The sequence below is a fragment of the Eleutherodactylus coqui genome, chromosome 6, assembly GCF_035609145.1.
Source record: "Eleutherodactylus coqui strain aEleCoq1 chromosome 6, aEleCoq1.hap1, whole genome shotgun sequence".
NCBI lineage: Eukaryota > Metazoa > Chordata > Amphibia > Anura > Eleutherodactylidae > Eleutherodactylus > Eleutherodactylus coqui.
Window position 1 is genome coordinate 32,778,067 of NC_089842.1, and position 22,371 is coordinate 32,800,437.

General features: G+C 49.2%; 2 protein-coding genes across 2 annotated transcripts in view; both read left to right on the forward strand.

Annotated features, from left to right (window-relative positions):
* Positions 1-22,371, forward strand: part of LOC136632018 (NACHT, LRR and PYD domains-containing protein 3-like) — a 1,080,175-nt gene that overhangs the window by 112,484 nt on the left and 945,320 nt on the right. The gene's annotated exons all lie outside the window — the stretch shown is intronic.
* The window catches only part of LOC136632017 (NACHT, LRR and PYD domains-containing protein 12-like), a 242,528-nt gene that overhangs the window by 56,579 nt on the left and 163,578 nt on the right, over positions 1-22,371 (forward strand). Inside the window, exon 5 of the mRNA XM_066606553.1 lies at positions 15,429-17,118. Within this exon, the coding sequence (XP_066462650.1) occupies positions 15,429-17,118 (1,690 nt within the window). The remainder of the gene's footprint in view (positions 1-15,428; positions 17,119-22,371) is intronic.

The following is a 22,371-nucleotide window of genomic DNA, read 5'->3' on the forward strand; positions in this document are numbered from 1 at the left end:
AGGATCCTGAAAGTGATCTTCCTAGTGAGGACAGCCATGTGTTGCGTACAGGTACCCTGGCACACATGGCTGACTTCATGTTAGGATGCCTTTCTCGTGACCCTCGCGTTACACGCATTCTGGCCACTACGGATTACTAGGTGTACACACTGCTCGACCCACGGTATAAGGAGAACCTTTCCACTCTCATTCCCGAAGAGCAAAGGGGTTCCAGAATGATGCTATACCACAGGGCGCTGGTGGACAAACTGATGGTAAACTTCCCATCCAACAGCGCTAGTGCCAGAAGGCGCAGTTCCGAGGGCCAGGTAGCAGGGGAGGCGCAGCGATCAGGCAGCATGTACAGCGCAGGCAGGGGAACTTTCTCCAAGGCCTTTGCCAGCTTTCTGGCTCCCCAGCAAGACTGTGTCACCGCTCCCCAGTCAAGGCTGAGTTGGCGGGAGCACTGTAAAAGGATGGTGAGGGAGTACGTAGCCGATCGCACGACCGTCCTCGGTGACGCCTCTGCCCCCTACAACTACTGGGTGTCGAAGCTGGACACGTGGCCTGAACTCGCGCTGTATGCCCTGGAGGTGCTTGCTTGTCCTGCGGCTAGCGTCTTGTCAGAGAGGGTGTTTAGTGCGACTGGGGGAATCCTCACGGATAAGCGTACCCGCCTGTCAACCGACAGTGCCGACAGGCTTACACTCATCAAGATGAACAAAGCCTGGATTTCCCCAGACTTCTCTTCTTCACCAGCGGACAGCAGCGATACCTAAGCAATACGTAGGCTGCACCCGCGGATGGAAGCATCGTTCTCTATCACCATCAAAAACAGGGACATTTTTGCTTCATCAATCTGTGTATAATATTCCTCCTCCTCCTCCTCCTGCTCCTCCTCCTGAAACCTCACATAATCACGCTGAACGGGCAATTTTTCTTAGGCCCACGAGGCTCGGTCATATAATTTTTTGTAAACAATTTTTATACGTTTCAATGCTCATTAAAGCGTTGAAACTTTCACCTGAACCAATTTTTATTTTAACTGGGCTGCCTCCAGGCCTAGCTACCAATTAAGCCACATTAACCAAAGCGATTAATGGGTTTCACCTGCCCTCTTGGTTGGGCATGGGCAATTTTTCTGAGGTACATTAGTACTGTTGGTACACCAATTTTTGGGGGCCCTCGCCTACAGTGTAATCCAATTAATTTTTAGCCCACCTGCATTACAGCTGACGTTACATCAGCTGTGATGGGCACTGCAATGGGATATATTTATGTACCGCCGGTGGGTTCCAGGGAGCCACCCATGCCGTGGGTCCACACGGAGTTGTAACTGCATGTGTCCACTTCTAAAGAACCCCAGTCTGACTGGGGCATGCAGTGTGGGCCAAAGCCCACTTGCATTAAACATGACATTACCTCAGCTGTGCTGGGCACTGCAATGGGATACATTAATGTACAGTCGGTGGGTTCTAGGGAGCCACCCATGCTGTGGGTGCACACGGAATTCCCATTGCGGAGTTGTACCTGCCTGTGACTATTTATAAAAAAACACAGTCTGACTGGGGCATGCAGACACCTTGACAGAATGAATAGTGTGTGGCACATAGGTTCCCCATTGCTATGCCCACGTGTGCAGCTCCTGATGGCGGTGGCACAGGATTATATTTCTCATTGCTTCTGTACAGCATTGTGGGCTATCGCCCCGCCCCTTTTAAAGAGGGTCGCTGCCTAGCCGTGCCAACCCTCTGCAGTGTGTGCCTGCGGTTCCTCCTCATGGCAGACGCACTTATAAATAGACATGAGTGTGGCGTGGCATGTGTGCAGCTGAAGGCTGCGCAGGGACAATTTGGTGTGCGCTGTGGACACTGGGTCGTGCAGGGGGGGGGGGTTGGGCAGCATGTAACCCAGGAGAAGTGGCAGCGGAGTGTCATGCAGGCAGTGATTGTGCTTTGTTGGAGGTAGTGTGGTGCTTAGCTAAGGTATGCATTGCTAATGAGGGCTTTTCAGAAGTAAAAGTTGCTGGGGGGGGGGCACTTTTGCCGCTATTGTGGCTTAATAGTGGGACCTGGGAACTTGAGATGCAGCCCAACATGTAGCCCCTCGCCTGCCCTATCCGTTGCTGTGTCGTTCCCATCACTTTCTTGAATTGCCCCGATTTTCACAAATGGAAACCTTAGCAAGCATCGGCGATATACAAAAATGCTCGGGTCGCCCATTAACTTCAATGGGGTTCGTTACTCGAAACGAACCCTCGAGCATCGCGAAAATTTCGTCCCGAGTAACGAGCACCCGAGCATTTTGGTGCTCGCTCATCTCTATCTAAGTCCCCTGGGTATACGCTTAGCAGCATAGTATCCTTTCAAAGTTGCCTCATGTAGCTGGGGTGAAATATGCCGTTTATGTGCTTGTTCATATTTCATAGAGTATTATACGCTCCTCTTTCTGTAATTTGATTACATTATTCTTGGGAATTTACATTTCTTGTCACCTTCTGTCATACTCTTGTCATTGTTTTTAACTTGATATTTATACATATGTTGTTTGTGTCTCATAGGTGTCGTTTGGTGGTGCACCTGGTCATGATCCTGCTAGATATATAATGTTAAGAATAAACAAGAAAGCAGATTTAATTTCTCAATACTATTTTTTTTTTTTTTTAATTTTTCAAAAGTTGTTTTATGCCCATGGTCAGTATGGTGATGTCATCTACAGTGCACCCTTAAACCACTGGCTTTTGAAAGTGTTATAATTAATAAAGGTTGATTATTGGCAGTAACGGTTGGCGTTTGCCTATTTCTGATGGGGTTCCTTCTCTTCATTTTTTCCCTTTATCAATGACATATAGATGTTACATTTTACATGCATTATGATTGGTAGGAAAATGGTATGGTATATTATAGCGTGCAGGTTTTTCAACCTATCTGACGTGTGTTTACACTTGACTACCGCCCCCTTCTTGGTATTAGCTATATTTATGCACGCTCCATCACATTTGCACATGTTTTTGCGCTGTGAATAAAGGGTACGGCGCATTAAAGCATGCTGGTTTTAGAGGATGCTATTATTGTGTATAACTTAATATACATATATACAGTTCTGTGCTGTAATAGTTGATAGATATGGCACTCTATAGCATATATGTCCCATTTTCTCTTTTGAGTATGAGATTAGTGTGTCATGATTACCGCTTAGCGCTGCTATAACAATTGGGCAGTGACATCTTTGACAGCAGGAGACCAATGTTCCCAATGTACTGGTTATAATAATAATAAACTTTATTTGTATAGCGCCAACATATTCCGCAGCGCTTACATAGACAGGGGATACAGAAAGACAAAAGTACAAACATTACAGAACCACGGTTACAAAGTAATCAATTGATGGAAACAATAGGGGTGCGGGTCCTGCTCTAATGAGCTTACATACTACAAGTAATGGGGTGATGAAGAAGGTAAAGGGGCTGGCAGTGTGCACGGTATGGCGAGGTGGAGAGTGAGGGATGCTATACACATAGACAATGGTCAGACATTTAGCCGTGTGACGGCAGAAAAAGGATGACTGCAGGCGCGGTTTATGATGGCTAGCAGGGATTGCAGTCAGTAGGTCAGGGAGCATGTTATCAGGCGGAGTACAGAGGGGTTTGTTTAGGGAATTCGGTATGCCTCCCTGAAGAGGTGTGTTTTTAGAGCACGCCTGAAGTTCTGCGAGTCCTGGATTGCTCGGGTAGCCATTGGTAGTGCGTTCCAGAGGACCGGTGCTGCTCTGGAGAAGTCTTGGAGGCGGGAATGAGAAGTTCGAATTAAAGGGGCGCTCAATCTGGTTTCGTTAGCAGAGCGGAGAGCCCGGGCTGGTTGATGGATTGAGATGAGGGAGGCGATATAGGGGGGCGCTGCACTGTGGAGGGCTTTGTCGATGAAGGTGGCGAGTTTAAATTGAATTCTGTATTTAACGGGCAGCCAGTGCAGTGACCGGCACAGGGCAGAGGTGTCAGAGTAGCGGCTGGACAGGAAGATGAGCCTGGCTGCCACATTCAGGATGGATTGGAGAGGGTAGAGTCTGGTGCAGGGGAGGCCGATCAGCAACGAGTTGCAATAATCGAGCCGGGAGTGGATGAGGGCAACAGTAAGCGTTTTTAGCGTGTCCACAGTGAGAAAAGAGCGGATTCTTGCGATGTTCTTGAGGTGCAGCTGACATGTTCGGGCCAGAGATTGGATGTAGGGGGTAAAAGAGAGATCAAAATCAAATATGACTCCAAGGCAGCAGGCATGTTGTCTAGGAGTTATGGTGGCGCCACACACTGAGATGGAGATGTCAGGAGGAGGTCGGTTAGTGGAGGGTGGAAATACCAGCAGGTCAGTTTTAGAGAGGTTTAGTTTTAGGTAGAGAGAGGACATGGTGTTAGAGACAGCGGACAGACAGTTAGTGATGTTTTGGAGTAAAGGTGCAGAGATGTCACGGGAAGAGGTGTATAGCTGGGTGTCATCAGCATACAGGTGGTATTGGAGGCCAAATCTCCTGATGGTTTGTCCAATAGGGTCTGTGTAGATAGAGAAAAGAAGGGGGCTGAGGACAGAGCCCTGGGGGACCCCAACAGCAAGGGGAAGAGGAGGGGAGGTAGAGCCAGCAAAGGAGACACTGAAAGAGCGGTCAGATAGGTAGGAAGAGAACCAGGAGAGGGCAGTATCCTTTAGGCCAATGGAGCGTAGCATACTGAGGAGGAGTTTGTGGTCAACAGTGTCAAATGCTGCGAAGAGGTTGAGGAGGATCAGTAGGGAGTAATCGCCCCTCGATTTGGCTGTCAGTAGGTCATTGGATACCCTTGTAAGGGCAGTTTCTGTCGAGTGTTGAGGTCGAAAGCCAGACTGTAAGGGGTCTAGGAGAGAGTGCTCAGATAGGTAGCTTACAAGGGGGGAGTAAACCAGCCATTCTAGTAGTTTGGAGATGAAGGGGAGGTTTGAGATGGGTCGGTAGTTGGCAGCATCAGTCGCGTCCAGAGTCGGCTTCTTAAGCAGTGGGGATATGATGGCGTGTTTGAAAGAAGAGGGAAAGATGCCAGAGGTCAGAGAGAGGTTGAATATAGTGGTGAAATGGGAGATGACCACTGGGGAGAAGGAATGGAGGAGGTGTGAGGGGAGGGGGTCGCTAGCGCAGGTGGTGAGGCGAGCAGAGAAGAGCAATTTGGCGACTTCTTCCTCTGTCGCTGGTCTGAGTACAGACAGTGAGCAGGAGGGAAGTTATTTCCTGACGGATGTCATCAATTTTCTTTTTGAAGTAAGCAGCCAGCTCTTCGGCACTGAGATCCGTCACCGGGGGCTGTGGTTTAGGGCTGAGAAGGGAGTGAAAAGTATGGTTATGAATATGGACTTCTTTAAGGAGGTAACTAGCAATTCCCCCACAGTAACAGTCACTACTGTTACACCCCTAGTGGACGCTAATAGGAAGGCATGGGATCCATGACTGGGCAGCACTTCCAGACACACAGGTGAGTTCAATTGTTTTTAATAGAGTGCACTATTTAAATGTTGTCTTGTGCATGGTGTATCAGCTTTGCAAAGGCCACGGTGCATGTGGCCGAAACGTCGCTGCTGAATATGCTACACTTTTATTGAATAAAAGTTTGGAGGTTTTTTATGACCTGAGTTCTGCCTGATTGAAAAAAAAAAAAAAAAAAAGATCCCAGTGTGCTGCCTTTCCCATTCATATATTGGTCTGTCTTTTGGGATCTACGGTGTCCGAATCTGGATCAAGGCGTGCACGGCGAGTACTCCCACACCGCCTTAGGTCTATTATATATGTGGTGCTGCTGACGTCTTTATATATTGTTTAGACTGATTACCAACATTAGTAGAGGTTTCACTGTAGTTGGAAAACCCCTTTATGCAATCATTGTAGTATGGAGCTCTGTCTTTGATTTTTTGTATCAGTACTATCGATTTTAGATGCTTTTTATTAGAGATGAGCGAACACCAAAATGCTCGGGTGCTCATTACTCGGGACGAAATTATCGCGATGCTCGAGGGTTCGTTTCGAATAACGAACCCCAGTGAAGTCAATGGGCGACCGGAGCATTTTTGTATTTCGCCGATGCTCGCTAAGGTTTTCATGTGTGAAAATCTGGGAAATTCAAGAAAGTGATGGGAACGACACAGCAACGGATAGGGCAGGCGAGGGGCTACATGTTGGGCTGCATCTCAAGTTCCGAGGTCCCACTATTAAGCCACAATACCGGCAAGAGTGCCCCCCCCCTCCCAACAACTTTTACTTCTGAAAAGCCCTCATTAGCAATGCATACCTTAGCTAAGCATCACACTACCTCCAACATAGCACAATCACTGCCTGCATGAAACTCCGCTGCCACTTCTCCTGGGTTACATGCTGCCCAACCCCCCCAACCCCCCCCCCCCCCCCCGCACGACGCAGTGTCCACAGCGCACACCAAACTGTCCCTGCGCAGCCTTCAGCTACACTCATGCCACACTACCCTCATGTCTATTTATAAGTGTGTCTGCCAGAGGAAAAGCAGGCACACACTGCAGAGGGTTGGCATGGCTAGGCAGCGACCCCCCCATAAAAGGGGCGGGGCGATAGTCCACAATGCTGTACAGAAGCAATGAGAAATCCAATACTGTGCCACCTCCATCTGGAGCTGCACACGTGGGCATAGCAATGGGGAACCTATGTGCCACACACTATTCATTCTGTCAAGGTGTCTGCATGCCCCAGTCAGACCGCGGTTTTTTATAAATAGTCACAGCCAGGTACAACTCCGCAATGGGAATTCCGTGTGCACCCACAGCATGGGTGTCTCCCTGGAACCCACCGGCTGTACATAAATGTATCCAATTGCAGTGCCCTGGACAGCAGAGCTAACGTCAGATTAAATTCGGCTGGGCTTCGGCCCACACTGCATGCCCCAACCTGACCGGGCTTTTTAATTCATAGACACAGGCAGGTACAACTCCGTATTGTGAAGTCCCTGTGGACCGACAGCATGGGTGGCTCCCTGGAACCCACCGGCGGTACATAAATATATCCCATTGTATTGCCCATCACAGCTGAGGTAATGTCATGTTTAATGCAGGTGGGCTTCGGCCCACACTGCATGCCCCAGTCAGACTGGGGTTCTTTAGAAGTGGACACATGTAGTTACAACTCCGTGTGGACCCACAGCATGGGTGGCTCCCTGGAACCCACCGGCGGTACATAAATAAATCCCATTGCATTGCCCATCACAGCTGAGGTAATGTCATGTTTAATGCAGGTGGGCTTCGGCCCACACTGCATGCCCCAGTCTGACTGGGGTTCTTTAGAAGTGGACACATGTAGTTACAACTCCGTGTGGACCCACAGCATGGGTGGCTCCCTGGAAGCCACCGGCAGTACATAAATATACCCCATTGCATTGCCCATCACAGCTGAGGTAATGTCATGTTTAATGCAGGTGGGCTTCGGCCCACACTGCATGCCCCAGTCTGACTGGGGTTCTTTAGAAGTGGACACATGTAGTTACAACTCCGTGTGGACCCACAGCATGGGTGGGTGCCAGGTAGCCGCCGGCAGTACATAAATATATCCCATTGCATTGCCCATCACAGCTGAGCTAATGTCATGTTTAATGCAGGTGGGCTTCGGCCCACACTGCATGCCCCAGTCAGACCGGAGTTTTTAATATGTAGACACTGGCAGGTACAAATCCGTAAAGTGAAGTCCCTGTGGACCCACAGCATGGGTGGCTCCCTGGAACCCATCGGCGGTACATAAATGTATCCCATTGCAGTGCCCTACTCAGCAGAGCTAACATCAGATACAAAACAGGTGGGCTTCGGCCCACAGTGCATGCCCCAGTCAGAGTGGTAATATGTACCTTAACAGTAACCTCGTTGGTGGGAATGTGGTCGCGACTGCGGACCTAGTAGCGTGGGTTTATTTAGTTGGTTTTCGGAATGTGGCCATGATTAAGTGGGCCGTGGCGGGGGGATGGTGGGGGGGGGCTCTCTTGTTGTGTCGTTAAAGGTGAAATTCTTGGACTGCCACCAAACAGATCAATGCAAAGGTATTTGCCAAGAATGTTTTCATTGTTGGAGGAGGAGGGGGATGTTTTTGAGGCACTACATGTCCTCTCCACGTGTCCGTGGTTATATGCACCTTAACAGCAACCGCGTTGGTGAGAAATGGCCTCGCCGCCATCATGTCTTTGGGAAGCCTCCGTTTCCACACCCCAGTGACATAGCATTAGCAGCGGTATAGGCAGAGCCCAGAATTAGTAACATTTCAGTGGTAGCATTAGGGACAGGCCCCAGTAACATATCACTAGCAGCAGTATTGGGGGAGGACAGTATTAGTTCAATTTCAGTAATAGTAGCAGTCAAGACAGGCCACAGTAACATATCACTAGCAGCAGTATAGGGGGAGCGCAGTCTTAGTTCCATTTCAGTAGTAGTAGCAGTGAAGACAGGCCACAGTAACATATCACTAGCAGCAGTATAGGGGGAGGACAGTATTCGTTCCATTTCAGTGGTAGTAGCAGTCAAGACAGGCCCCAGTAACATATCACTAGCAGCAGTATAGGGGGAGCACAGTATTAGTTCCATTTCAGTAGAAGTAGCAGTGAAGACAGGCCACAGTAACATATCACTAGCAGCAGTATAGGGGGAGCACAGTATTAGTTCAATTTCAGTAATAGTAGCAGTCAAGACAGGCCACAGTAACATATCACTAGCAGCAGTAAAGGGGGAGCGCAGTCTTAGTTCCATTTCAGTAGTAGTAGCAGTGAAGACAGGCCACAGTAACATATCACTAGCAGCAGTATAGGGGGAGCACAGTATTAGTTCCATTTCAGTAATAGTAGCAGTCAAGACAGGCCACAGTAACATATCACTAGCAGCAGTATAGGGGGAGTGCAGTCTTAGTTCCATTTCAGTAGTAGTAGCAGTGAAGACAGGCCACAGTAACATATCACTAGCAGCAGTATAGGGGGAGCACAGTATTAGTTCCATTTCAGTAATAGTAGCAGTCAAGACAGGCCACAGTAACATATCACTAGCAGCAGTATAGGGGGAGCACAGTATTAGTTCCATTTCAGTAATAGTAGCAGTCAAGACAGGCCCCAGTAACATATCACTAGCAGCAGTATAGGGGGAGCACAGTATTAGTTCCATTTCAGTAGAAGTAGCAGTGAAGACAGGCCACAGTAACATATCACTAGCAGCAGTATAGGGGGAGCACAGTATTAGTTCAATTTCAGTAATAGTAGCAGTCAAGACAGGCCCCAGTAACATATCACTAGCAGCAGTATAGGGGGAGCACAGTATTAGTTCCATTTCAGTAGAAGTAGCAGTGAAGACAGGCCACAGTAACATATCACTAGCAGCAGTATAGGGGGAGCACAGTATTAGTTCAATTTCAATAATAGTAGCAGTCAAGACAGGCCACAGTAACATATCACTAGCAGCAGTATAGGGGGAGTGCAGTCTTAGTTCCAATTCAGTAGAAGTAGCAGTGAAGACAGGCCACAGTAACATATCACTAGCAGCAGTATAGGGGGAGCACAGTATTAGTTCAATTTCAGTAATAGCAGTCAAGACAGGCCACAGTAACATATCACTAGCAGCAGTATAGGGGGAGCGCAGTCTTAGTTCCATTTCAGTAGTAGTAGCAGTGAGACAGGCCACAGTAACATATCACTAGCAGCAGTATAGGGGGAGGACAGTATTAGTTCCATTTCAGTGGTAGTAGCAGTCAAGACAGGCCCCAGTAACATATCACTAGCAGCAGTATAGGGGGAGCACAGTATTAGTTCCATTTCAGTAGAAGTAGCAGTGAAGACAGGCCACAGTAACATATCACTAGCAGCAGTATAGGGGGAGCACAGTATTAGTTCAATTTCAGTAATAGTAGCAGTCAAGACAGGCCACAGTAACATATCACTAGCAGCAGTATAGGGGGAGCGCAGTCTTAGTTCCATTTCAGTAGTAGTAGCAGTGAAGACAGGCCCCAGTAACATATCACTAGCAGCAGTATAGGGGGAGCACAGTATTAGTTCCATTTCAGTAATAGTAGCAGTCAAGACAGGCCACAGTAACATATCACTAGCAGCAGTATAGGGGGAGCACAGTATTAGTTCCATTTTAGTAATAGTAGCAGTCAAGACAGGCCCCAGTAACATATCACTAGCAGCAGTATAGGGGGAGCGCAGTCTTAGTTCCATTTCAGTAGTAGTAGCAGCCTAAACAGGCCCCAGTAACATATCACTAGCAGCAGTATAGGGGGAGCGCAGTCTTAGCTCAATTTCAGTAGTAGTAGCAGTCAAGACAGGCCACAGTAACATTCCCATTGCAGCAGTTTTGGGAAATAACAGTCTCTTTCACATTTCAGTAGCTGCAGTATAGACAAGGCCCAAGTTACATTTATGTAGCAAAAGTGTAGGCCAACCCCACACACCTTGCTGTACCATGAGTGCAGGCGAAGAACATAAAAATTACTAGTATTACACTGCAGGTGAGGGCCCCAAAAATTGGTGTACCAACAGTACTGATGTACCTGAGAAAAATTGGCCATGCCCAACCAAGATGGCAGGTGAAACCCATTAATCGCTTTGGTTAATGTGGCTTAATTTGTAACTAGGCCTGGAGGCAGCCCAGTTTAAATAAAAATTGGTTCAGGTGAAAGTTTCAACGCTTTAAAGAGCATTGAAACGTATAAAAATTATTTAGAAAAATTATATGACTGAGCCTTGTGGCCCTAAGAAAAATTGCCCGTTCGGCGTCATTACGTGAGGTTTCAGGAGGAGGAGCAGGAGGAGGAGGAGGAATATTATACACAGATTGATTAAGCAAAAATGTCCCCGTTTTTGATGGTGATAGAGAACGATGCTTCCATCCGCGGGTGCAGCCTACGTATTGCTTAGGTATCGCTGCTGTCCGCTGGTGGAGAAGAGAAGTCTGGGGAAATCCAGGCTTTGTTCATCTTGATGAGTGTAAGCCTGTCGGCACTGTCGGTTGACAGGCGGGTACGCTTATCCGTGATGATTCCCCCAGCCGCACTAAACACCCTCTCTGACAAGACGCTAGCCGCAGGACAAGCAAGCACCTCCAGGGCATACAGCGCGAGTTCAGGCCACGTGTCCAGCTTCGACACCCAGTAGTTGTACGTGGCAGAGGCGTCACGGAGGACAGTCGTGCGATCGGCTACGTACTCCCTCACCATCCTTTTACAGTGCTCTCGCCAACTCGGCCTTGACTGGGGAGCGGTGACACAGTCTTGCTGGGGAGCCATAAAGCTGTCCAGGGCCTTAAAGAGTGTTGCACTGCCTGTGCTGTACATGCTGCTTGATCTGCGCGCCTCCCCTGCTACCTGGCCCTCGGAACTGCGCTTTCTGCCACTAGCGCTGTCGGATGGGAAGTTTACCATCAGCTTGTCCGCCAGGGTCCTGTGGTATAGCAACACTCTCGAACCCCTTTCCTCTTCGGGAATGAGAGTGGAAAGGTTCTCCTTATACCGTGGGTCGAGCAATGTGTACACCCAGTAATCCGTAGTGGCCAGAATGCGTGCAACGCGAGGGTCACGAGAAAGGCATCCTAACATGAAGTCAGCCATGTGTGCCAGGGTACCTGTACGCAACACATGACTGTCCTCACTAGGAAGATCACTTTCAGGATCCTCCTCCTCCTCCTCTTCCTCAGGCCATACACGCTGAAAGGATGACAGGCAAGCAGCATGTGTACTGTCAGCAGTGGGCCAAGCTGTCTCTTCCCCCTCCTCCTCATCCTCCTCATGCTCCTCCTCCTCCTCCTCAACGCGCTGAGATATAGACAGGAGGGTGCTCTGACTATCCAGCGACATACTGTCTTCCCCCGGCTCTGTTTCCGAGCGCAAAGCGTCTGCCTTTATGCTTTGCAGGGAACTTCTCAAGAGGCATAGCAGAGGAATGGTGACGCAAATGATTGCAGCATCCCCGCTCACCACCTGGGTAGACTCCTCAAACTTTCCAAGCACCTGGCAGATGTCTGCCAACTAGGCCCACTCTTCTGAAAAGAATTGAGGAGGCTGACTCCCACTGCGCCGCCCATGTTGGAGTTGGTATTCCACTATAGCTCTACGCTGCTCATAGAGCCTGGCCAACATGTGGAGCGTAGAGTTCCACCGTGTGGGCACGTCGCACAGCAGTCTGTGCACTGGCAGATTAAACCGATGTTGCAGGGTGCGCAGGGTGGCAGAAATGTGCGCTGAGCTTTCCGAGCAGGTCTGACAAGCGTGGGTAGCTTTTCAGAAAGCGCTGAACCACCAAATTAAAGACGTGGGCCAGGCATGGCACGTGCGTGAGGCTGCCGAGCTGCAGAGCCGCCACCAGGTTACGGCCGTTGTCACACACGACCATGCCCGGTTGGAGGCTCAGTGGCGCAAGCCAGCGGTCGGTCTGCTCTGTCAGACCCTGCAGCAGTTCTTGGGCCGTGTGCCTCTTATCTCCTAAGCTGAGTAGTTTCAGCACGGCCTGCTGACGCTTGCCCACCGCTGTGCTGCCACGCCGCGGGACTGCTTGCGACGTCCTGCTGCTACTGACACATCTTGATTGCGAGACAGAGGTTGCGGAGGAGGAGAGTGGTTTAGTGGAGGAAGCATACACCGCCGCAGATACCACCACCGAGCTGGGGCCCGCAATTCTGGGGGTGGGTAGGATGTGAGCGGTCCCAGGCTCTGACTCTGTCCCATCCTCCACTAAATTCACCCACTGTGCCGTCAGGGAGATATAGTGGCCCTGCCCGTCTGTGCTTGTCCACGTGTCCGTTGTTAAGTGGACCTTGGCAGTAACCGCGTTGGTGAGGGCGCGTACAATGTTGCGGGAGACGTGGTCGTGCAGGGCTGGGACGGCACATCGGGAAAAGTAGTGGCGACTGGGAACTGAGTAGCGCGGGGCCGCCGCCGCCATCATACTTTTGAAGGACTCCGTTTCCACAACCCTATACGGCAGCATCTCCAGGCTGATACATTTTGCTACGTGCACGGTTAACGCTTGAGCGTGCGGGTGCGTGGCGGCGTACTTGCGCTCCAACACTTGCGCTAGCGATGGCTGGGCGGTGCGCTGAGAGACATTGGTGGATGGGGCCGAGGACAGCGGAGGTGAGGGTGTGGGTGCAGGCCTGGAGACGGTAGTGCCTGTGTCCTGAGAGGGGGGTTGGATCTCAGTGGCAGGTTGGGGCACAGGGGGAGAGGCAGCGGTGCAAACCGGAGGCGGTAAACGACCTTCGTCCCACCTTGTGGGGTGCTTGGCCATCATATGTCTGCGCATGCTGGTGGTGGTGAGGCTGTTGGTTGTGGCTTCCCGGCTGATCTTGGTGCGACAAAGGTTGCACACCACTGTTCGTCGGTCGTCTGCATTCTCAGTGAAACACTGCCAGACCTTTGAGCACCTCGGCCTCTGCAGGGTGGCATGGCGCGAGGGTGCGCTTTGGGAAACAGTTGGTGGATTATTCGGTCTGGCCCTGCCTCTACCCCTGGACACCGCACTGCCTCTTGCAACCTGCCCTGCTGCTGCCCTTGCCTCCCCCTCTGAAGACCTGTCCTCAGTAGGCGTTGCAAACCAGGTGGAGTCAGTCACCTCATCGTCCTGCTGCTCTTCCTCAGAATCCTCTGTGCGCTCCTCCCTCGGACTTACTGCCCTCACTACTACCTGACTGAAAGACAACTGTGTCTCATCGTCATCGTCCTCCTCACCCACTGAAAGGTCTTGAGACAGTTGCCGGAAGTCCCCAGCCTCATTCCCCGGACCCCGTGAACTTTCCAATGGTTGGGCATCAGCCACGATAAACTCCTCTGGTGGGAGAGGAACCACTGCTGCCCAATCTGAGCAGTGGCCCGAGAACAGTTCCTGGGAGTCTGCCCGCTCCTGAGAATGTGTCATTGTAGTGGAGTGAGGAGGCTTGGAGGAAGTAGGAGCAGCAGCCAGAGGATTAGGATTTGCAGCAGTGGACAGCGCAGAACTGTGGGTGGACGATAGCTTGCTGGAAGCACTTTCTGCCATCCACGACAGGACCTGCTCACACTGCTCATTTTCTAATAAAGGTCTCCCGCGTGGACCCATTAATTGTGTGATGAATGTGGGGACGCCAGAAACGTGCCTCTCTCCTAATCCCGCAGCAGTCGGCTGCGATACACCTGGATCAGGAGCTCGGCCTGTGCCCACACCCTGACTTGGGCCTCCGCGTCCTCGTCCACATCCACGTCCTCTAGGCCTACCCCTACCCCTCAGCATGCTGTATTACCAGTAATTCAGAAACAGAACGCTGTAAGTAAATGTGCCGCTTATTGGCCTGTGGTTGGAGGCTGACTTCGCTTACGGAACGCCAGGAAATAAATAGGCGCAAGCCTGCTGTTACACTTAGCTGGCTGCGTATGATTTTTTTGAAGTTGTACACCCAGCACACACGTACCCAGAACGCTGAGCAGAGTGAGAGGCAGGCCAAATAGATTTTTTGCCCAATATTTTTTAGGAAAGGCCCACTGCGTATATTCAATCACTAATATATGTCTTCTGGCTCTGGAGTGTGTCACAGAACTGCAGTGTTGCACTGTTATTAACTGCAACAGAGCGGTAATTTCACAGCCAGGAAATAAATTGGCGCAAGCCTGCTGTTACACTTAGCTTGCTGCGTATGATTTTTTGGAAGTTGTACACCCAGCACACACGTACCCAGAACGCTGAGCACAGTGAGAGGCAGGCCAAATAGATTTTTTGCCCAATATTTTTTAGGAAAGGCCGACTGCGTATATTCAATCAATAATATATGTCTTCTGGCCCTGCCTACACAATTCTGTCCCTGGAGTATTACTGCAGGGCGCAATGCTCTGCACGGCCAGTTTGGGGGAAAAAAAAAGTGCAACACTGCAGAAAGCAGCCTCCACAGTACTGCACACGGTTAGATGTGGCCCTAAGAAGGACCGTTGGGGTTCTTGAAGCCTACACTAACTCCTAACACTCTCCCTATAGCAGCAGTAGCACTTTCCCTAAGCTATGTCAGACCACAACTGTGGCGAGCCGCGGGAGGGGCCAATTTATATACTCCGGTGACACCTGATCTCTCCAGCCACTCACAGCAGGGGGGTGGTATAGGGCTGGAACATCACAGGAGGAAGTTGTAATGCCTTCCCTGTCTTTCAATTGGCCAGAAAAGTGCGCTAACGTCTCAGAGATGAAAGTGAAAGTAACCCGAACATCGCGTGGTGCTCGTTAAGAGTAACGAGCATCACGAACACCCTAATATTCGCCCAAGCATCAAGCTCGGACGAGTACGTTCGCTCATCTCTGCTTTTTATACATATGTTGCTTGTTGTCAAGAGGATTCATAAAATGTACCAAATTTATTAAGTATGTCCACCATTTTATTAATAAATTTATTTAGTTTTGTTTCAGCTTCTCATTTTCACCTTAATTTTCTTATTATTTATAGACATTCAGGAACATCACAAGAATCATTTAAAAGAAAAAACTGAAAAACTTCTAGAGAACAAACCTCCTGGATGTGACCAGCAAGAGGAAAGATTTCCATTCTATACACGTTATGTGAACCTCATCCTTGTACCCACTGATCACTTTAGGAAATGCTCTGAGAATGAGCTCATAAAGACTGGGGAAAAACATGAGAAATATTTAAAGAAAACCCAAAATGAATTACAACATATTTCCCCCAACAAGATGTTCCGCTGGTGCCACAAATCCACACTTGTGCCACATGTGGTAATGGTGAGCGGAGTGCCCGGTGTAGGGAAGACCACACTGATGCAGAAGTTTGTCTATGACTGGGTGAACGAGGAGCTCTATCAGAGATTCTCTTTTGTCTTTTTCTTCAAATTCCGAGAACTTAACAGACTGAATGAGCTTAGTCTGGAGACAATGATCCTTCATCAGTACCCATATCTGAGGGAGCAGCTTGGGAAGATCTTACAAGATCCAGAGAAACTTCTCTTCATATTTGATGGATTAGATGAAAGCAATCATAACATGGATTTTACACCAAGTCACTTGTGCTCTAATCCTAAACAGCCTGAACATTGTGGTCAGATTGTGGTTAGTCTGGTGAGAAAGTCTCTTCTTAATGGTTGTTCTGTCCTAATGACCAGTCGTCCAACCAAACTGGCATCAATTGATTGTGATATATTCCAGCGAATAGTGGAGATCATTGGATTTCTTCCAGAACAACGAAAGATGTACTTTGAAAATTTTTTCCCCAACCTGGAACTGGCAGATAAGGCTTTTAATTACGTAAAGGAGAATGACACATTGTACACATTCTGTTACCTCCCGTCCTACTGCTGGATCATCTGTATTGTATTATCCAAGAGCTTCCAGACAACAAGCAGTGGTCAGCCGGCATCATTATTACCTAAAACGGTGACACAACTCTTTGTGATATTTGTCGCCAATATCCTGTCCAATCACAGCCTGCACAAACGTGATGCTAAGAAGATCCTGCAGTCTATCGGTTGGATGGCCGAACATGGAGTCATGAATCACATGGTTGTTTTTGATGAGGGAGATCTGGATTGTTTCCATGTGGACAATCAGTCAAAGCTCTTATCTAGTTTTCTGATGGAATCAGAGGACCCAGATAACTATTCCTTCTTACATCTCACTGTTCAGGAATTCCTCTCTGCCATGGTGCATTATATTGATTATTCTCCTGAGAAGTTACAGAAATCACTAGAAAAAGCCAAATCCTATCCTGATGGACGGGGTGAGATATTCCTCCGTTTCTTGTGTGGTCTATCAGATGGCTCCACCAGGTCAATACTGAAGGAATATCTTGGCACACAAGCAGCTCAATCTTCCATACATGTGATCACTTGGATGAATACCTTCATTCTAGAAGAACAGAGTGGAAGTAATGACAAGAAACATCTACTCAGGACTTTCTATTATCTGTTTGAGACCCGGAATAAGGCTCTAGTGTTGGAATCGATGAAATCACACACAGAAGTTGACCTTTCTCATGTTCACATGTCGGCTCTGGACTGCACAGTGTTGGCATTTATTCTGGAAACCTGCACAAATATAAAAGAACTTGTTCTAACTGGATGTCACTTAGACGATGAAGGATTGAATAGACTTGCACCAGCGTTACATAACCTGCAGATTCTGAGGTAATATACTAGTTATTTCTCATAATTCTGGTATTAAGGTTCTGACAAACATCTGATAACGTATTACATTTATACATTATGCCTGTTAGTATTATGGTCCTACAAGCTGATATACCCGGTCTCGCCCTAGTTAATTTGATACAGGTGTTTACATGTTTGCACAGAAAATTTTATGAAGTCAAGGTTACTTTAGAGTAATTGAGGAATAAAATATGCATACACATAGAGGAGTGTTAGACTCTCCTTAGGCTGCATGTACCGATCTCCTACTGCAGAATGTGCCACCCCTCCCACTCTCCTCATTTAGAACCTAAAGAATGCTCGTGCAAAATTTCATGCTTGAACGACACTGAGAAATTACATTACATAGGGGTGCACTTACTTTTGCAATTAGCATTAAATAATGGAGTTGTGACTAGAGATGAGCGAGCACCAAGATGCTCTGGTGCTCGTTGCTCGAGTCGAACTTTCCGCGATGCTCGAGAGTTCGTTTCGAGTAACGAACCCCATTGAAGTCAATGGGTGACTCGAGCATTTTTGTATGTGAGCGGTGGTCCGCTAAGGTTTTCATTTATGAAAATCTGGAAAACCCAAGAAAGTGATGGAAACGAAACAGAAACGGGTAGGGGAGGCGAGGGGCAACTTGCTGGGCTGCATCTCAGGCTCCCAGGTCCCACTGTTAAGCCAAAATAGCGGAAAGAGTGAGCCCCCCCCCCCTAACAATTTTTACTTCGGACAAACCCTCATTAGCAAGGCACACCTTAGCTAAGCACCACACTACCTCCAACCAAGCACAAGCACTGCCTGCGGGACACACCGCTGCCTCTTCTCCTGGGTTACATGCTGCCCAACCCCCTGCACGACCCTGCGTCTGCAGAGCACACAAAAGTGTCCCTGTGCAGCCTTCAGCTGCCCTCATGCCACACGCTGGCTGCATAGCCACACCACCCTCATGTCTATTTATAAGTGCGTCTGCCATGAGGAGGAACCGGAGGCACACACTGCAGAGGGTTGGCAGGTCCAGGTAGCGACCCTCTTTAAAAGGGGCGGGGCGATATTCCACAATGCTGTAGAGAATCAATGAGAAATTGACGTTCGATCTTCATTACAATCCTGTGCCACCTCCGTCAGAAGCTGCAAATGTGGACATGAGTTACATAGCTATGGGGAATCCGTGTGCCCACACAGTTTTCATTTTGTCTAGGTGTCGCATAGCTCAATCGACACCGCAAGAGGAAAGCCATCTGCACTCTGCCCCCTACCCAAGTCAGTCAGTGTCTTTGTGCCAGACAGGTCAAACACCGCGATGGGAACTAAGTGTGCACCAAGAGCATAGGTGGGTCCTAGGCAACCCAAGACATGAACAATAAATAAATCAGATTGGCCAAATATGGCAGACTTGCACCTCGCCGACGACATAGGCCTCGGCCCACAGCTTCAGCAATCGTAGGCATGAAGCGGACTTCGATGCTAGTTCATCTGCGACGGGCTCATTAAATCGGTTAGCTTTCCTTTCACCGCTCCAATGACTGGATTAGCAGGAAAAAGCTCCACAGCCCCAACCTGGCGTACTTGCACTTCCCCCGGGACATAGGCCTCAGAGCACATCCTCAGCAAACGCGGGCATGAAGCAGACTTCGATGCTAGTTCATCTGCGACGGGCTCAGTAAATCAGTTATGTTTTCTTTCCCCGCTCCAATGACTGGATTAGCCAGGAAAAAAGTTGCACAGCCCCAACCTGGCGCAGTTGCAGTTCCCCCGAGACATAGGCCTCGGCCAACAGCTTCAGCAATCGTAGGCAGGAAGCAGACTTTCACTGCACCCAGGACATAGGCCTCTGCACAAACCCTCAGCAATCGCGGGCCTAGAGCGGACTCTAATGCTAGCGTAGCTGTGAACATCTCATTAGCGCTGTATCACTCCTCTTGTTTGTCCCAATGCAGCGCCCCGGATAGCTGAGGTAACGTGAGATAAAATACAGGTTGGCTTCGGCCCACACTGCGTGCCCTAGTCAGGCTGGGTTTTTTTCATAGTCACAGGCAGGTACAACTCCGCTATGGGAAGTCTGTGTGCACACACAGCATGGGTGGCTCCCTGGAACCCACAGACCGTACATAAATGAATCCCATTGCAGTGCCCCGGATAGCTGAGCTAACGTGAGATAAAATACAGGTTGGCTTCGGCTCACACTCCATGCCCTAGTTAGTCTGTTTTTTTTTTTAGGGCCAGATACGTAGAACACCACGATGGGAAAACTTAGCGCACCCATACTATGCACAGACCCCTGAAATATTCCTGTAGCAAAGGTATAAGCTGACTCCACTAACAGTTATGTTGCAGATGTCTAGGGAGACCCCAGTAACATTTCTGTAGTTACAGTATAGACAGACCCCAGTAACATTTCAGTTGCAGCAGTATAGGCAGAGCCCGGTATTAGTAACATTTCAGTAGTAACAGTATATACAGACCCCAGTAACATTTCAGTTGCAGCAGTATAGGCAGACCCCTGTAACATTTCAGTAGCAGCAGTATAGGCAGAGCCCAGTATTAGTAACATTTCAGTAGTAACAGTATAGACAGACCCCAGTAACATTTCAGTTGCAGCAGTAAAGGCAGAGCTCTGTAACATTTCAGTTGCAGCAGTAAAGGCAGAGCTCTGTAACATTTCAGTAGCAGCAGTATAGGCAGAGCCCAGTATTAGTAACATTTCAGTAGTAACAGTATAGACAGACCCCAGTAACATTTCCGTAGCAGCAGTATAGGCATTGCCCAGTATTAGTAACATTTCAGTAGTAACAGTATAGACAGACCCCAGTAACATTTCAGTTGCAGCAGTATAGGCAGAGCCCAGTAACATTTCAGTAGTAACAGTATAGACAGACCCCAGTAACATTTCAGTTGCAGCAGTATAGGCAGAGCCCAATAACATTTCAGTAGTAACAGTATAGATAGACCCCAGTAACATTTCAGTAGCAGCAGTATAAGCAGAGCCCAGTATTAGTAACATTTCAGTAGTAACAGTATAGACAGACCCCAGTAACATTTCCGTAGCAGCAGTATAGGCAGAGCCCAGTATTAGTAACATTTCAGTAGTAACAGTATAGACAGACCACAGTATTATTTCAGGAGCAGAAGTATAGGCAGACCGAAGTAACATTTCTGTTGCAGAAGTATAGGCAGACCCCTGTAGCATTACTGTGGCAGAAGTATAGGCAGGCAGACCCGAGTTACATTTCTGTAGCAAGAGTGTAGGCCAACCCCTGACACATTGGTGTACCATAAGTGTAGGCGAAGGCAAGAAAAATTACTTGGATTACAGTGTAGGCGAGGGCCCAAAAAATTAGTGTACCAACAGGACAAATGTACCCCAGAAAAATTGCTCAACCGAGAGGGCAGGTGAAACCCATTAATATTTTAGCTTACTGTGGCTTAATTTGTAACGGAGCCTGGAGGCAGCCCTGTTAAAAAAATTGGTTCATGTTGAAGTTTCAATGCTTTAGTTAGAAACGTAGAAATATTGTTTGAAAAAAGTTATATGAGCCTTTTGGGGCGCAGAAAAATTGGCAGTTCAGCGTGATGACATGATGTTTCAGGAGGAGGAGCAGGAGGAGGAGGACTAATATCATACACAGATTGACAAAGGTAAGTGTCCCTTTTTTACGGTGATAGAGAACAATACTTGCATCCGCGGTTGCAGCGAAAAGAGTCTTTAGGTAATGCTGCTCTCCGCTGGTGGAGAAGAGAAGTCTGGGGAAATCGAGGCTTTGTTAATCTTTGAGTGTAAGCATGTTGGCACGGGCAGTTGACAGGAGGGTACGCTTATCCGAGATGATTCCTCCAGCTGCACTAAACACCCTCTCTGGCAAAACGCTAGCGGCAGGGTAAGCAAGCACCTCCAGGGCATACAACGCGAGTTTGTGCCACGTGTCCAGCTTTGACACCCAGTAGTTGTATGGAGCAAAGGCGTCACGGAGGACGGTGGTACTATCGGCTATGTACTCCCTCACCATCTTTTTACAGTGCTCCCTCCGACTCAGCTTTGACTGGAGAGTGGTGACACAGTCTTGCTGGGGAGCCATAAAGCTGGCAAAGGCCTTGGAGAGTGTTCCCCTGCCTGCGCTGAACATGCTGCCTGATCTCCGCGCCTCCCCTGCTACTTGGCCCTCGGAACTGCGCCTTCTGCTGCTAGCGCTGTCAGATGGGAAGTTTACCATCAGTTTGTCCACCAGGGCCCTGTGGTATTGCATCACTCTGGAACCCCTTTGCTCTTCGGGAATGAGAGTCGAATGGTTCTCCTTATACTGTAGGTCGAGCAGTGTGTACACCCAGTAATCCGTAGTGGCCAGAATGCGTCTAATGCAAGGATCACGAGAAAGGCATCCTAACATGAAGTCAGCCATGTGTGCCAGGGTACCTGTATGCAACACTTCTCAACAGGCATAGCAGAGGAATGGTGACGCTAATGATTGCAGCATCGCCGCTCAACATCTGGATAGACTCCTCAAAATTTCCAAGGATCTGGCAGATAGCTGCCATCCATGCCCACTAGAGATGAGCGAACACGTTCGGCCCCGCCCCTTTTTCGCCCGAACACCGAACTTTGCGAACACCTCGGTGTTCGGGCGAAAAAGTTCGGGGGCCGCCGTGGCAGCGCGGGGGGGTGCGGCGGGGAGTGGGGGGGGAGAGGGAGAGAGAGAGGGCTCCCCCCTGTTCCCCGCTACTGCCGCCCGCGCCGCCGCGCATCTCCCCGCCCCCCGACGGCACCCGGACACTTACGCGCGAACACTCCAGTGTTCGCTAAAGCCGGTGTCCGGGTGCGGATGTGTCCGTTACGGACACGTTCGCTCATCTCTAATGCCCACTCCTCTGTAAAGAATTGAGGAGGCTGACTCCCACTACGCCGCCCATGTTGGAGTTGGTATTCCACTATAGCTCTACGCTGCTCATACAGCCTGACCAACATGTGCAGCGTAGAGTTCCACAGTGTGGGCACGTCGCACAGCAGTTGGTGCAGTGGCAGATTAAACCGATGTTGCAGTGTCCGCAGGGTGGTAGCGTCCGTGTTGGACTTGCAGAAATGTGCGCTGACTCGGCGCACCTTGCCGAGGAGGTCTGACAAGTGTGGGTAATTTTTCAGAAACCGCTGAATCACCAAATTAAAGACGTGGGCTGGGCATGGCACGTGCGTGAGGCTGCCGAGCTGCAGAGCCGCCACCAGGTTACGGCCGTTGTCACACACGACCATGCCCGGTT